The following is a 16,039-nucleotide window of genomic DNA, read 5'->3' on the forward strand; positions in this document are numbered from 1 at the left end:
ACATCAATAACAACTACTTGTGCCAAGTTTCAAGTCGATAGCTTGTTTCGTTCGGAAGTTAGCGTGATTTCAACAGACGGACGGACGGACATGCTTAGATCGACTCAGAATTTCACTACGACCCAGAATATATATATTTTATGGGGTCTTAGAGCACTATTTCGATGTGTTACAAACGGAATGACAAAGTTAATATGGTGGAGGGTATAAAAAAGGAAAAAAACTTGTTTAAGTGTTTTCTTATTTTTATACGCATCACCATAGAATGGTAACGGGGGAATAATAAGTTTGTCATTCCGTTTGTAACACATCGAAATATCGATTTCCGACTATATAAATTATATATACTCTTGATCAGGGAGAAATTCTAAGACACACTGTTGTAATCACACTACAGTCTTCGATAATGAAACAAACGTGCTGAAATTGTGCACAAACTCGTCTTTTGTCAGCAGGCAGGTCAAGTTCGAAGATGGGCTATATCGGTCCAGGTTTTGATATAGTCCCCATATAAACCGACCACCCGATTTGGGGTCTTGGGATTTTAGAATCTGAACTTTTTATCCAATTTACCTGAAATTAGATATCTAGAGGTATTTTAGAGCCAAACAAGTATATACGGCCGTAAGTTCGGCCAGGCCGAATCTTATGTACCCTCCACCATGGATTGCGTAGGAACTTCTACTAAAGGCTGTCATCCACAATCGAATTACTTGGGTTGCGATAACACTTGCCGATGGCAAGGTATCGTAAAACTTTTTAACACTGTCTTCTAAATTGTAAGTTAGCCCATACGGGGTATATATTAAACAAAAAAGGCCGATTAAATACGTATATAATCTAGTTTGACAAAATTTTCTATAGAAATAAAATTTTGACAAAATTTTCTATAGAAATGAAACCTTGACAAAATTTTCTATACAAATAAAATTTTGACAAAATTTTCTATAGAAATAAAAACTTGACAAAATTTTCTATAGAAATAAAATGTTGACAAAATTTTCTATGGAAGTAAAATGTTGACAAAATTTTCTATAGCAATACAATTTTGACAAAAATTTCTATAGAAATAAAATGTTGACAAAATTTTGTATAGAAATGAAATTTTGACAAAATTTTGTATAGAAATAAAATGTTGACAAAATATTCTACAGAAATAAATTTTTTACAAAATTTTCTATAGAAATAAAATTTTGACAAACATTTCTATAGAAATAAACTTTTGACAAAACTTTCCATAGAAATGAAATTTTACCAAAACTTTCTATAGTAATAAGATTTGACAAAATTTTCTATGGAAATAAAGTTTTGGTAGATTACAAAATTTTCTATAGAAATAAAATTTTGACAAAATTTTCTATGGAAATCAAATTTTGACAAACATTTGTATAGAAATAAACTTTTGACAAAACTTTCTATAGAAATGAAATTTTGACAAAACTTTCTATAGTAATAAAATTTGACAAAATTTTCTATGGAAATAAAGTTTTGGTAGATTATTTTTGGCGATATGGACCAATTTTTGTGTAATAAGTCATCGGCTATATATAACTAAAGACCGATATGGACCAATTTTTACATGGCTGTTAGAGGCCATATATTGACAAAATGTACCAAATTTCAACCGTATCGGATGACTTTTGCTCCTCCAAGAGGTTCCGGACGTCAAATCTGGCGACGGTTTATATGGGAACTATATATAATTATGGACCGATATGGACCAATTTTTGCATGGTTGTTAGAGACCATATACTAACACCATGTACCAAATTTCAACTGGATCGGATGAATTTTGCTCTTCCAAGAGGCTCCGGATGTCAAATCTGGGGATCGGTTTATATGGGGGCTATATATAATTATGGACCGATATGGACCAATTTTTGCATGGTTATTAGAGGCCGTAAACTAACATCAGGTACCAAATTTCAACCGGATCGGATGAATTTTGCCCCTCCAAGAGGCTCCGGAGGTCAAATCTGGGGATCGGTTTATATGGGGGCTATATATAATTATGGACCGATATGGACCAATTTTTGCATGGTTGTTAAAAACCGTATACTAAGACCACGTACTAAATTTCAACCTGATCGGATGAATTTTACTCCTCCAAGAGGCTCCGGTGGTCAAATCTGGGGATCGGTTTATATGGGAGCTATATATAATTATGGACCGATATGGACCAATTTTTGCATGGTTGTTAGAGGCCGTATACTAACATCAGGTACCAAATTTCAATCGGATCGGATGAATTTTGCCCCTCCAAGAGGCTCGGAGGTCAAATCTGGGGATCGGTTTATATGGGGGCTATATATAATTATGGACCGATATGGACCAATTTTTGCATGGTTGTTAGAGGCCGTATACTAACATCAGGTACCAAATTTCAACCGGATCGGATGAATTTTGCCCCTCCAAAAGTCTCCGGAGGTCAAATCTGGGGATCGGTTTATATGGGGGCTATATATAATTATAAACCGATATGGACCAATTTTTGCATGGTTGTTAGAGACCGTATACTAAGACCACGTACCAAATTTCAACCGGATCGGATGAATTTTGCTGCTCCGGGAGGCTCCCTAAGCCAAATTTGGGGATCGGTTTATATGGGGGCTATACGTAAACGTGGTCCGATATGGCCCATTTTCAATACCATCCGACCTACATCAATAAAAACTACTTGTGCCAAGTTTCAAGTCGATAGCTTGTTTCGTTCGGAAGTTAGCGTGATTTCCACAGACGGACGGACAGCCGGACAGACGGACGGACGGACAGACGGACGGACGGACGGACGGATGGACAGACGGACGGACGGACTGACATGCTTAGATCGACTCAGAATTTCACCAAGACCCAGAATATATATACTTTATGGGGTCTTAGAGCAATATTTCGATGTGTTACAAACGGAATGACAAAGTTAATATACCCCCATCCTATGGTGGAGGGTATAAAAATGTTTGCGGTCCTTGTTTTGGTATAGCCCCCATATAAACCGACCTCCCGATTTGGGGTCCTGGGATTTTAGAATCCGCAGTTTTTATCCAATTTACCTGAAATTGGAAATTTAGAGGTATTTTAGGACCAAAGATGTGTGCCAAAAATGGTGAGTATCGGTCTATGGGTTGGTATAGCCCCCATATAGACCGATCTCCCGATTTTACCTCTTGGACTTGTAGAAACCGGTCCTATTTGGTAAGGCCTCCATATAGACCGAATTCACTTCTTGAGGGTATAGAAGGCGCATGAAAATTGCTTGAAACTCAATGTAAAATTTCCAGATTTTACTTCTCGGGTGAAAATCTACAGACTTAAGATTTCAAATCAAGACGTTAGTTTATAATTTTCTTGCACATTTACAAGAGATGTTAATGATTCCTCTAAAACTAAAACAAAAATGGTTCTTATAAATCCAGAATCTGATATAGTCCTCATAGGTAAAATCTTTAAATTTATCTTCGGGAAGTGTACTGATTGAACTTCTCTGCTTGATCTGCCATCAAACCCTCCTGAAATTTCAAAGGAAACTATAATAATTGATTCATGGTTGGGGGTATTTAAGATTCGGCCCGGCCGAACTTACTGCTGTATATATGTACTTGTTTTTTGCTCTGAAAGTCTACTTTGCAGTTCGGTTTATATGAAGGCTATAAACCGAACTCCAACTTTGACTTTCAGTTCCTCTGGAAGGAGCAAATGTCATCCAATCTCATCTAATCTTACAAAAATTAATCATAATCGGCCCATAATTATATATACTTACCATATAAACCGATCCCCATATTTGACCTCCGGGAGGGCGCAAATTTCATCTGATGCTTTTTAGTAATCAACCTCCAATATAAACCGACCACCAAGATTTTTCCTCCTGGAACCTCATGCAGGAAAGAATTTTATCCGGTCGCTTTAAATTAGGCCCGCGATATGTCATCCTTGCATAAAAAGAAAATATGTCATCTTAACAAGTACTGCTATTTCTCTAAATATCTATATAACCATTGATCACCTTTGGAAATATATGAATTCAAAATATTATCAATATTCTGAAGATTTACATTATGATGATAGAATACAAATTTATTTTCAAAAAATATTATTTCTTAATAGTTAGCAGTGGCTCACTTGCCTCAAACATTTGTTTCATATTGTAGCCAAGATGCAAAATAGTTATAATTTTTTAAATAATACAATTGTCTTCAAATTCTAATTTATGTAGGCATTGTATCACGTAGAGTAGAGAACTCCAATGTTTACATGAAATGTTAACAACTTGTAGTTAGAAAATTTCGATTCTAAAATAAAGAAAACTTTGACATATGTAATCAATTACAATGGAGAATAAACTTCTATTACAATTTGCCATAAATAGTTCCTCAATTCAGGGAATAGGTATCATTAGCGTATTGCTTTGAGTAACGTAATACACACAGTGACATTATGAGGACTTTCATTTTGGCCTGTTTAATTGCTCTAACATCGGCTGGATATGCTCCCTATTATCCTTATGGCGGCTATGCCCCGCCAAATCCTTGGGCTTATACCTCATATCAGCCTCAGGCTCCAATGATGATGTATGAACCAGTTTGTGGAGTTTTGAATGGAGCTTATAAGACATTCTCCAACATCCTAGAATTCGCAGAGGCTGTTAGAAACAATTACAGTAAGTTGGCAATTATCATTTAATATGCTCGAAATAAATAATATTGATTGTTATTTTACCTCATCCATTTAGATTTTAAACTCTTTTGCAATGGTCCATGTCCTGATGTTCAGAAAAATTGTAACGAAAATGCTCCTGTATGTGGTAGCGATGGAACTACAATTAAGACTTTCATGAGTACCTGTGCCATGGCCAAGGAAGCAATTGCTACTAATGCAAGTAAGTAAAACTGGAAGTTACTGATTTCCTTGGAAGACTTTACAAACAATATATTGATGTGGTATAGCTATAGAGATTCTTCTAGCTGTCTGAGAAAAAGTGTACTTCTAAATATCGGAAGGAAATAGTATCTCCTTATTTTTAAACCCCATCCTTCAACAAGGTTACTAGTCTTATAGTTGGATAGTTGGGTTGTATTATGTATGGGACTAGTCAGTTACTTTAAGATCCTATAGACTATTCAGTCCATTGTCGTATATGATGTGAAGAACTTTTCTCTTATCTATGAATGCTACCCGAAACCATGTTTAGCTTAATCACAAGGACCTCCTGTGTATAGCCCAATGCAAACGGAGTATCATATATGTATGAAATCATTAAAAAAACTTTGAAATATTCTGAAAGGTTTATCAGTATTTCTGAGAGTATAATTTGGGATTGAACCCATGATCTTTTAAACGCAAAGCAGGCATGCTAACAACCTCTTCCGCTTTGACTCTCAAGGATATTTTGAAACAACTATCTAAGTAATACAGTTAACCAATTATAAAAATCGGAATGTGGAATTGTGTAGTATATTTCTTCAGCTATAACTAGAGTAGTTTGCTTGTCTCATATTAAATATATATCAAATTAATTATATACAAGATCTTAAGGATCGGTTTGACAAACCGTAAACCAATCAATTTCCTATACAGTTTTTATTTTCCACTAACTCCAATGATCCATTCTCCATTAGATTGGGTACAAATTTCTGAGGGACCCTGCCCTCCTGTTGAACCTACGTTACCAGGACAACCACAAGTACAACCACCAGCACCTGAACAACCCGGAGCAGAAACCCCTGTTCAAACACCAGCAACAGAACAACCAGGAGCAGAAACCCCAGTTGAACCACCAGCACCTGAACAACCCGGAGCAGAAACCCCTGCTCAAACACCAGCACCAGAACAAACAGGAGCAGAAACCCCAGTTGAACCGCCAGCACCAGAACAACCCGGAGCAGAAACCCCTGTTCAAACACCAGCACCAGAACAACCAGGAGCTGAAACCCCAGCTCAAACACCAGCACCAGAACAACCTGGAGTAGAAACTCCAGCTCAAACACCAGCACCAGAACAACCAGGAGCAGAAACCCCAGTTGAACCACCAGCTTCTGAACAACCCGTAGCAGAAACCCCTGCTCAAACACCAGCACCAGAACAACCCGGAGCAGAAATTCCTGCTCAAACACCAGCACCAGAACAACCCGGAGCTGAAATCCCTGCTCAAACGCCAGCACCAGAACAACCAGGAGCAGAAATCCCTGATCAAACACCAGCACCTGAACAACCCGGAGCTGAAACCCCTGCTGAACCACCAGCACCTGAACAACCCGCAGCAGAAACCCCTGTTCAACCACCAGCACCTGAACAACCCGCAGCAGAAACACCTGTTCAACCACCAGCATCTGAACAACCTGGTGTAGAAACCCCTGCTGAACCACCAGTACCTGAACAACCCGGAGCAGAAACCCCTGTTCAACCACCAGCACCAGAACAACCCGGAGCAGAAACCCCTGTTGAACCACCAGCACAAGAACAACCACAAGTCCAACCACCTGCACCAGTAGCCCAACCCCCAGCTGGAGGAGAAGGAGGTGCCGTCGATATCGAAGCCCTCGATGATATTATAGATCCAACTAGCATTTCACAAAACTCCGCGGACACCTCCAACTTGGTTAATCTCATGGCTTTAGTTAACTCCCAAACCCGATCTAACAATGTCGATTATCGTACTTATAACCGCAACAGATTCGGTAACTACGCTGAACGAGACATTTATGTTGGTTCGAATGGTTCTCAAACTGATGTTATACAATCAATTCTTGACTTGCTAAGTCAAATTAATCAATCCGAACAACCCTAAACAATATGTGTAATTTAAACGAATTAAAACTGCAATTTTAATAGGATTTTTTTTCTAAATTTCAAGGAATTCAGATAGTAGAATAGACATAAAAGTTTAGGTAAAATATATAATTTTTTTTTTTCAAAATTCAAATTAATAAATATGTCGATTAAAATATTATAGAGTAATTTAATTGTTTTATTTTATCCATGTTAAGGATGTACACTGTAAATAGCATAAAGTGTTACCAAGTTCTCTCTGATATAAGTAGCTGTCAAAGTTTATATGACAGCCACAACAACAAAAATTCTGTTTGAATTTAAAGGCTATTTTGTTGAATCAGTAAATGTTTTTCGTATAGATTCGTGTCTTAAGTTTAATGGAAAAAATTATTAAAGCAATTTCTATGAACTTTCTTTTAATTACAATTTATTTATCTTACAGAATATTAGATCAATCCACACAAAGAAAATTTCATTATTTCATGTAACGACAAATTTGCAATGATAATGCTCATCAAAAATATGAAATGTTTCGTTATTAAAAACAAAAAATCATTGTAATAAGGAAAAGTTTCTTTGTGTTTAGGAAAATTTTTCGTTGTTTCAATTTTAATTATAAATTTGTATACTCTTCTGTGGTACAAGAAGCTTTTTTCATAATGGGTAATTTTGCCTTTTTGTTTAAATAGAATAAGAATTAACAAGTATATACGGATGTAGGTTCGGCCAGGCCGAAGCTTATGTACCCTCCACCATGGATTGCATAGAAACTTCTACGAAAGACTGTCATCCACAATCGAATTACTTGGGATGTGGCATCTTAAAACTTCTTAACATCGTTTTCTAAATTGTGAGCTAGTCCATACGTGGTATATACCAGACAAAAAAGGTATGTATAAGTAAGTCTACAAATAATTACGAATCGATATGGACTTTTGCACGGTACGTAGAGAGCCAGAATTGAAATATGGGCGTCGCTTATATTGGGGCTATATACAATTATGAACTTGATATGGACCGATTTTTGTGTGATTGGGGATCGATTTATCTGAGGGCTATATATAACTATAGACCGATATGGACCTAGTTAGGCATGGTTGTTAACGGTCATATACTAGCACAATGTACCATAACAGGTTGGCTGATAAGTCCCCGGTCTAACAAAAAAAAACACATTTTTTTTTGTCAAAATTCGTTTTTATTATTCAACATAGTTCCCTTCAAGAGCGATACAACGATTATAACGACCTTCCAATTTTTTGATACCATTTTGGTAGTACTCCTGCGGTTTTGCCTCAAAATAGGTCTCAGTTTCGGCGATCACCTCTTCATTGCAGCCAAATTTTTTCCCTGCGAGCATCCCTTTGAGGTCTGAGAACAAGAAAAAGTCGCTGGGGGCCAGATCTGGAGAATACGGTGGGTGGGGAAGCAATTCGAAGCCCAATTCATGAATTTTTGCCATCATTCTCAATGACTTGTGGCACGGTGCGTTGTCTTGGTGGAACAACACTCTTTTCTTCTTCATATGGGGCCGTTTTGCCGCGATTTCGATCTTCAAACGCTCCAATAACGCCATATAATAGTCACTGTTGATGGTTTTTCCCTTCTCAAGATAATCGATAAAAATTATTCCATGCGCATCCCAAAAAACAGAGGCCATTACTTTACCAGCGGACTTTTGAGTCTTTCCGCGCTTCGGAGACGCTTCACCGGTCGCTGTCCACTCAGCCGACTGTCGATTGGACTCAGGAGTGTAGTGATGGAGCCATGTTTCATCCATTGTCACATATTGACGGAAAAACTCGGGTGTATTACGAGTTAACAGCTGCAAACACCGCTCTATTATGAGCGGTTGTTGTTTTTGGTCAAATGTGAGCTCGCACCCATTTTGCACAGAGCTTCCGCATATCCAAATATTGATGAATGATATGACCTACACGTTCCTTTGATATCTTTAAGACCTCTGCTATCTCGATCAACCTCATTTTACGGTCATTCAAAATCATTTTGTGGATTTTTTTGATGATTTCGTCGGTAACCACCTCTTTCGGGCGTCCACTGCGTTCACCATCCTCCGTGCTCATTTCACCACGCTTGAATTTTGCATACCAATCAATTATTGTTGATTTCCCTGAGGCAGAGTCCGGAAACTCATTATCAAGCCAAGTTTTTGCTACCATCGTATTTTTTCCCTTCAGAAAACAGTATTTTATCAAAACACGAAATTCCTTTTTTTCAATTTTTTTTCACAATAACAAAAGTTGCTTCACAAAAGACGCTCTATCTTACAAACTAATTGACTTACGGACGTCAAATTTTGACACGAATCAAGGTTGGTACTATATAAAAATAATATGCATTTAATACTAGCGACGTCATCTATGTTTCAGACCGGGGACTTATCAGCCTACCTGTTACAGTGGGGAGCAAAACCGAGTGCATGTTGACCACTTAAGAGTATGCTTTATTTGCTTACACCGTCTATTGAGTCCAATTGCCACAAAATTTATTTCATTTATACTTTATTTCCTGATGAACAAAAAAACTGTACATTCAGATAAATTATATACCTATACTAATGCATTTATTAAAATAAAATAAAAGTAAGTCTGAATCCAGTTTTGCACTTTATGCATAATACATTAAAATCAAATGTCTTAGTATTTAGCCCATAGTCCTTTATTCCTAATTATGGTTTTAACTCGCCTTGACATACTTCTACTAAGTTTTTTTTTATTATTTCTTTTGGAATATCCGCCTACTTGTGTTGAACTTGGCTCTAGATCTCATCGCTAATTTTTTGGTGCTTTTTTGAGCATTTCAGAACTGTGCTCCGACAACCATTCCTTGCTATTTTGTAAGTATGCTTGGGTTTGCCGTCTTTTTGGAAAACAACTTGATCCTCAAGGTAGGCGCAAAACTCCACACACTCAGGCAAATTTGATTGCACAATATCAAGGTAGTCTCCTTTTTATACCCTCCATCATAGGATGGGGGTATATTAACTTTGTCATTCCGTTTGTAACACATCGAAATATTGCTCTAAGACCCCATAAAGTATATATATTCTGGGTCGTGGTGAAATTCTGAGTCGATCTAAGCATGTCCGTCCGTCCGTCCGTCCGTCTGTTGAAATCACGCTAACTTCCGAACGAAACAAGCTATCGACTTGAAACTTGGCACAAGTAGTTATTATCGATGTAGGTCGGACGGTATTGAAAATGGGCCATATCGGTCCACTTTTACGTATAGCCCCCATATAAAGGGACCCTCAGATTTGGCTTGTGGAGCCTCTAACAGAAGAATATTTCATCCGATCCGGCTGAAATTTGGTACATGGTGTTGGTATATGGTCTCTAACAACCATGCAAAAATTGGTTCACATCGGTCCATAATTATATATAGCCCCCATATAAACCGATCCCCAGATTTGGCTTGCGGAGCCTAAAAGAGAAGCAAATTTCATCCGATCCGGCTGAAATTTGGTACATGGTGTTGGTATGTGGTCTCTAACAACCATGCAAAAATTGGTTCACATCGGTCCATAATTATATATAGCCCCCATATAAACCGATCCCCAGATTTGGCTTGTGGAGCCTCTAAGAGAAGCATATTTCATCCGATCCGGCTGAAATTTGGTACATGGTGTTGGTATATGGTCTCTAACAACCATGCAAAAATTGGTTCACATCGGTCCATAATTATATATAGCCCCCATATAAACCGGTCCCAAGATTTGGCTTGCGAAGTCTCCAAGAGAAGCAAATTTCATCCAATCCGGTTGTAATTTGGAACATGGTGTTAGTATATGATCTTTAACAACCGTGCCAGAATTGATCCATATCGGTCCATAATTATATATAGCCCCCATATAAAACATTCTCCAGATTTGACCTCCGGAGCCTCTTGGAGGAACAAAATTCATCCGATCCGGTTCAAATTAGGCACGTGGTGTTAGTATATGGTCGCTAACAACCATACCAAAATTGGTCCAATCACACAAAAATTGGTCCGTATCGGTTCATAATCATGGTTGCCACTAGAGCCAAAAATAATCTACCAAAATTTTATTTCTATAGAAAATTTTGTCAAAATTTTATTTCTATAGAAAATTTTGTCAAAATTTTATTTCTATAGAAAATTTTTTCAAAATTTTATTTCTAGAGAAAATTTTGTTAAAATTTTATTCGGTTCATAATCATGGTTGCCACTCGAGCCAAAAATAATCTACCAAGATTTTATTTCTTTTGAAAATTTTGTCAAAAGTTTATTTCTATAGAAAATTTTGTTAAAATTTTATTTCTGTAGAAATTTTTGTCAAAATCTTCTTTCTATAGAAAATTTTGTCAAAATTTTATTTCTATAGAAAATTTTGTCAAAATTTTATTTCTATAGAAAATTTTTTCAAAATTTTATTTCTAGAGAAAATTTTGTTAAAATTTTATTCGGTTCATAATCATGGTTGCCACTCGAGCCAAAAATAATCTACCAAGATTTTATTTCTTTTGAAAATTTTGTCAAAATTTTATTTCTATAGAAAATTTTGTTAAAATTTTATTTCTGTAGAAAATTTTGTCAAAATTTTATGTCTACTTTGTCAAACTGAATTATATACGTATTGGATCGATCTTTTTTGATTTAATATATACCACGTATGGACTTACATACAATTTAGAAGATGGTGTTAGGAGGTTTTAAGATACCTTGCCATCGGCAAGCGTTACCGCAACTTAAGTAATTCGATTGTGGATGGCAGTGTTTAGATGAAGTTTCTACGCAATCCATGATGGAGGGTACATAAGCTTCGGCCTGGCCGAACTTACGGCCGTATATACTTGTTTTATGATTCCTTATCACTAACCAACGGCCAAGTATGTCAACATCCCCATACCATGAAGCTTCTCCCTCTATGTTTTACGACAAGTCTCCTGACAAAGTCTCCAAAAACACCACATCACAAATGTCATTACCAGGTCATTACCAGTAATGTTCGGAGGTCGTTACCAGTAATGTTCTATTGCATCAGATTAAAAACGGGTTATTTTTTTTTCATCTGACCATTTAACTTATTTCCAGTCATCAACGACCCAATCTTTGTAAGCCTTACTGGACATTTCCTATTTAATAACAAGTATATAAAGCAGTAAGTTCGGCCGGGCCGAATCTTAAATATTCACCACCATGAATCAAATATTATAGTTTCCTGTGAAAAATTCAGGACGATTTGATGACAAGCAGATCAGTTCAACCAGTACACTTCCCGAAGATAAATTCAAAGATTTTACCTATGAAGACTAGATCAGATTCTGGATTTATAAGAACCATATATGTTTGAGTTTTAGAAGAATTATAAACATCGTGTGCAAGTGTGCAAGAAAGCGATGAAATAACGCCTTGATTTAAAATCTAACATCTGTAGATTTTTAGCCCCATTATTTAAACGATTATCAGAAGTAAAATCTGGAAACTATAATTCAGTTTCAAGCAATTTTTATTATCAGTGCGCATGGACCGATATTCACCATTTTCGGCACACCTCTTTATGTTCCTACAATACTTCTAGATTTAAAATTTCATGCAAATTAAAAAAAACTATTGTTTCTAAAAGCCCAAGAAGTAAAATCGGGAAATCGGTCTATTGGGGACATAAACCAAAACATGGACCACTACACGCCATTTTCGGCTCTCATATTTAAGGTCCTAAAATACCTCTAGATTTCTCATTTCAGGCAAATTAGATAAAAACTGCGGATTCTAGAAGCCTAAAAAATAAAATCATTTCTTGCACACCTATTTATATTCCTAAAAACCTCCAGATTTTCGATTTCAGGCAAAGTGGACAACAATTACGGTTTCTAGAAGCCCAAAAAGTAATATCGGGAGATCGGTCTATCTGATGGCTATATCAAAACATGGACCTATACTCGCCATTTTCGGCATACCTTTTTATGGTCCTAAAATACTTCTAGATTTCCAATTTGAGGCAAGTTGGATAAAAACTACGGCCCAAGAATAAAATGTGGAGATCGGTCTATATGGGGGCTATATAAAAACATGGTCCGATACTCATCATTTTCAGCACACCTCTTTAGGGTTTTAAAATACCTCTTGATTTCTAATTTCAGGCAAATTGGATAAAAACTACAGATTTTAGACGCCCAAGAAGTAAAAACTGGAGATCGGTGTATATGAGGGATATACCAAAACATGGACCGATACCCACCATTTTCGGCACACCTCTTTATTGTTCTAAAATACCTCTAGATTTCCAATTTCAGGCGAATTGGATGGAAACTATCGATTCTAGAAGCCCTAGAAATATAATCGGGAGATTGGTCTATATGGGGAATATACCAAAACCTCGACCGATTCTCTCCATTTTCAGCACACCTCTTTAGGGTTTTAAAATACCTCTTGATTTCTAATTTCAGGCAAATTGGATAAAAACTACAGATTTTAGACGCCCAAGAAGTAAAGACTGGAGATCGGTCTATATGGGGGATATACCAAAACATGGACCGATACCCACCATTTTGTTCTAAAATACCTCTAGATTTCCAATTTCAGGCGAATTGGATGGAAACTATCGATTCTAGAAGCCCTAGAAATATAATCGGGAGATTGGTCTATATGGGGGATATACCAAAGCATGGACCGATACACACCATTTTTGGCACACCTCTTTGTGGTCATAAAATACTTCTAGATTTCCAATTTCAGGCAAATTGGATAGAAACTAAGGTTTTTTTAAGCCCAAGACCCCAAATCGGGAGGTCGGTTTATATGGTGGCTATATCAAAACTTGGACCGATATAGCCCATCTTCGAACTTGACCTGCCTGCAGACAAAAGACGAGTTTGTGCGAAATTTCAGCACGATTGCTTTATGATTGAAGACTGTAGCGTGATTACAACAGACAGACAGACGGACAGACGAACATTGCTATATCGTCTTAGAATTTCTCCCTGATCAAGAATATATATACTTTATATAGTCGGAAATCGATATTTCGATGTGTTACAAACGGAATGACAAACTTATTATACCCCCGTCACCATTCTATGGTGGTGGGTATAATAAATGCAAAAAGTGTAAACATGCACTGGGTTTTGCTCCTCACTGTAGATCCAATATATATGTATCGCCTGATTTTCCCAAAGTTAACCATAACAAGTAAGGAAAGTCTAAAGTCGGGCGGGGCCGACTATATTATACCCTGCACCACTTTGTAGATTTAAATTTTCGATACCATATCACATCCGTCAAATGTGTTGGGTGCTATATAAAAAGGTTTGTCCCAAATACATACATTTAAATATCACTTGATTTGGACAGAATTAGATAGACTTTTACAAAATCTATAGACTCAAAATTTAAGTTGGCTAATGCACTAGGGTGGAATACACTTTTAGTAAAAAACAAGTAAGGAAAGTCTAAAGTCGGGCGGGGCCGACTATATTATACCCTGCACCACTTTGTAGATCTAAATTTTCGATACCATATCACATCCGTCAAATGTGTTGGGTGCTATATATAAAGGTTTGTCCCAAATACATACATTTAAATATCACTCGATTTGGACAGAATTAGATAGACTTTTACAAAATCTATAGACTCAAAATTTAAGTTGGCTAATGCACTAGGGTGGAACACAATTTTAGTAAAAAAATATGAGAAACATTTAAATCTGAAGCAATTTTAAGGAAACTTCGCAAAAGTTTATTTATGATTTATCGCTCGATATATATGTATTAGAAGTTTAGGAAAATTAGAGTAATTTTAAAACTTTTCGACTAAGCAGTAGCGATTTAACAAGGAAAATGTTGGTATTTTGACCATTTTTGTCGAAATCATAAAAACATATATATGGGAGCTATATCTAAATCTGAACCGATTCCAATCAAATTTGGCACACATGACTATATTACTAATTGTACTTCTAGTGCAAAATTTCAACCAAATTGGGCCAAAACTCTGGCTTCTGGGGCCATATAAGTCCATATCGGGCGAAAAATATATATGGAAGCTATATCTAAATCTGAACCGATTTCAATCAAATTTGGCACACATGACTATACTACCAATTGTACTCCTTGTGAAAAATTTCAAGCTAATCGGGATAAAACTCTGGCTTCTGGTGCCATATAAGTCCATATCGGGCGAAAGATATATATGAGAGCTATATCTAAATCTGAACCGATTTCAATCAAATTGTGCACACTTGACTGTACGACTAAGTGTTATGTTTGTACAAAATTTCAAACAAATCGGTATAAAACTCTGGCTGCTGGGTCCATATTAGTGCATATCGGGCGAAAGATATATATGGGAGCTATATCTAAATCTGAACCGATTTCTTCCAAAATCAATAGGGTTCTATTCTGACCCAAATGAGGAACATGTGCCAAATTTGAAGGCGATTGGAGTTAAATTACGACCTAGACATTGATCACAAAAATGTGTTTACAGACAGACGGACGGACGGACGGACGGAGAGACGGACAGACGGACATGGTTATATCGACTCAGGGACCCACCCTGAGCATTATTGCCAAAGACACCATGTGTCTATCTCGTCTCCTTCTGGGTGTTACAAACATATGCACTAACTTACAATACCCTGTTCCACACGCACAGAAAAAACATATTTGGACATGGTTGCCGCATCCATTTAATGCTTATTTAGAGTATGTAATTGTCGCGAAAACCATGTATTTTGTCTTTGTAAAAATAATTTTCGAGCGGAGAAAAATATATGTTGGTAATAAGCATTTAAATGGTTCTCAAATGCCGCAAACATGTTCTATTATTTAAATGATAGAATTTGAGACCATTATATGGTCAGGAAAATCATGTATCTGACCATTCAATTTTTTGACTTTTTTGCAGAGAAAAAAATATTTTTATAGTTTGCGTATAGACATTTCTACAACCATTACATGGCCATAAAGACCATGTACATTGTTTTCGTGACCATTTAATTTTTTAATTTTTTTGCAGCGACAAGAATTTTATAAAAACATTGAGCAGGTACACACGATTTTCATTTTGCGCGTCAGTCGTGTGTTGATTGTTTCTTGGAATGGACGGAGAATACGGAATTATTGTGTTTTGTGTTAATTTATTTATTCAGAAATGGCACGTGGTTTTATGTGAATACAAAAAAGGAAAGTGTAATTGAAAAAAATATACCTGGTTTTTGTTCTGCATTTTGATATATGGTATAATTTATTTTTATTTGGAGTTACATGATGTCTGCGTTTGTTCATTT

General features: G+C 36.5%; 2 protein-coding genes across 3 annotated transcripts in view; one reads left to right on the forward strand and one right to left on the reverse strand.

Annotated features, from left to right (window-relative positions):
* mwh (multiple wing hairs) overlaps positions 1-16,039 on the reverse strand; it is a 446,956-nt gene that overhangs the window by 237,081 nt on the left and 193,836 nt on the right. The gene's annotated exons all lie outside the window — the stretch shown is intronic.
* On the forward strand, positions 4,382-6,954 carry LOC142237508 (uncharacterized). The gene is made up of 3 exons (XM_075308864.1): positions 4,382-4,657; positions 4,730-4,876; positions 5,616-6,954. Exons 1-3 carry the CDS (start codon positions 4,435-4,437, stop codon positions 6,782-6,784), a joined length of 1,539 nt encoding a protein of 512 aa, XP_075164979.1. The 5' UTR covers positions 4,382-4,434; the 3' UTR covers positions 6,785-6,954.

This window comes from Haematobia irritans, chromosome 5 (assembly GCF_050003625.1).
Source record: "Haematobia irritans isolate KBUSLIRL chromosome 5, ASM5000362v1, whole genome shotgun sequence".
Lineage (NCBI taxonomy): Eukaryota > Metazoa > Arthropoda > Insecta > Diptera > Muscidae > Haematobia > Haematobia irritans.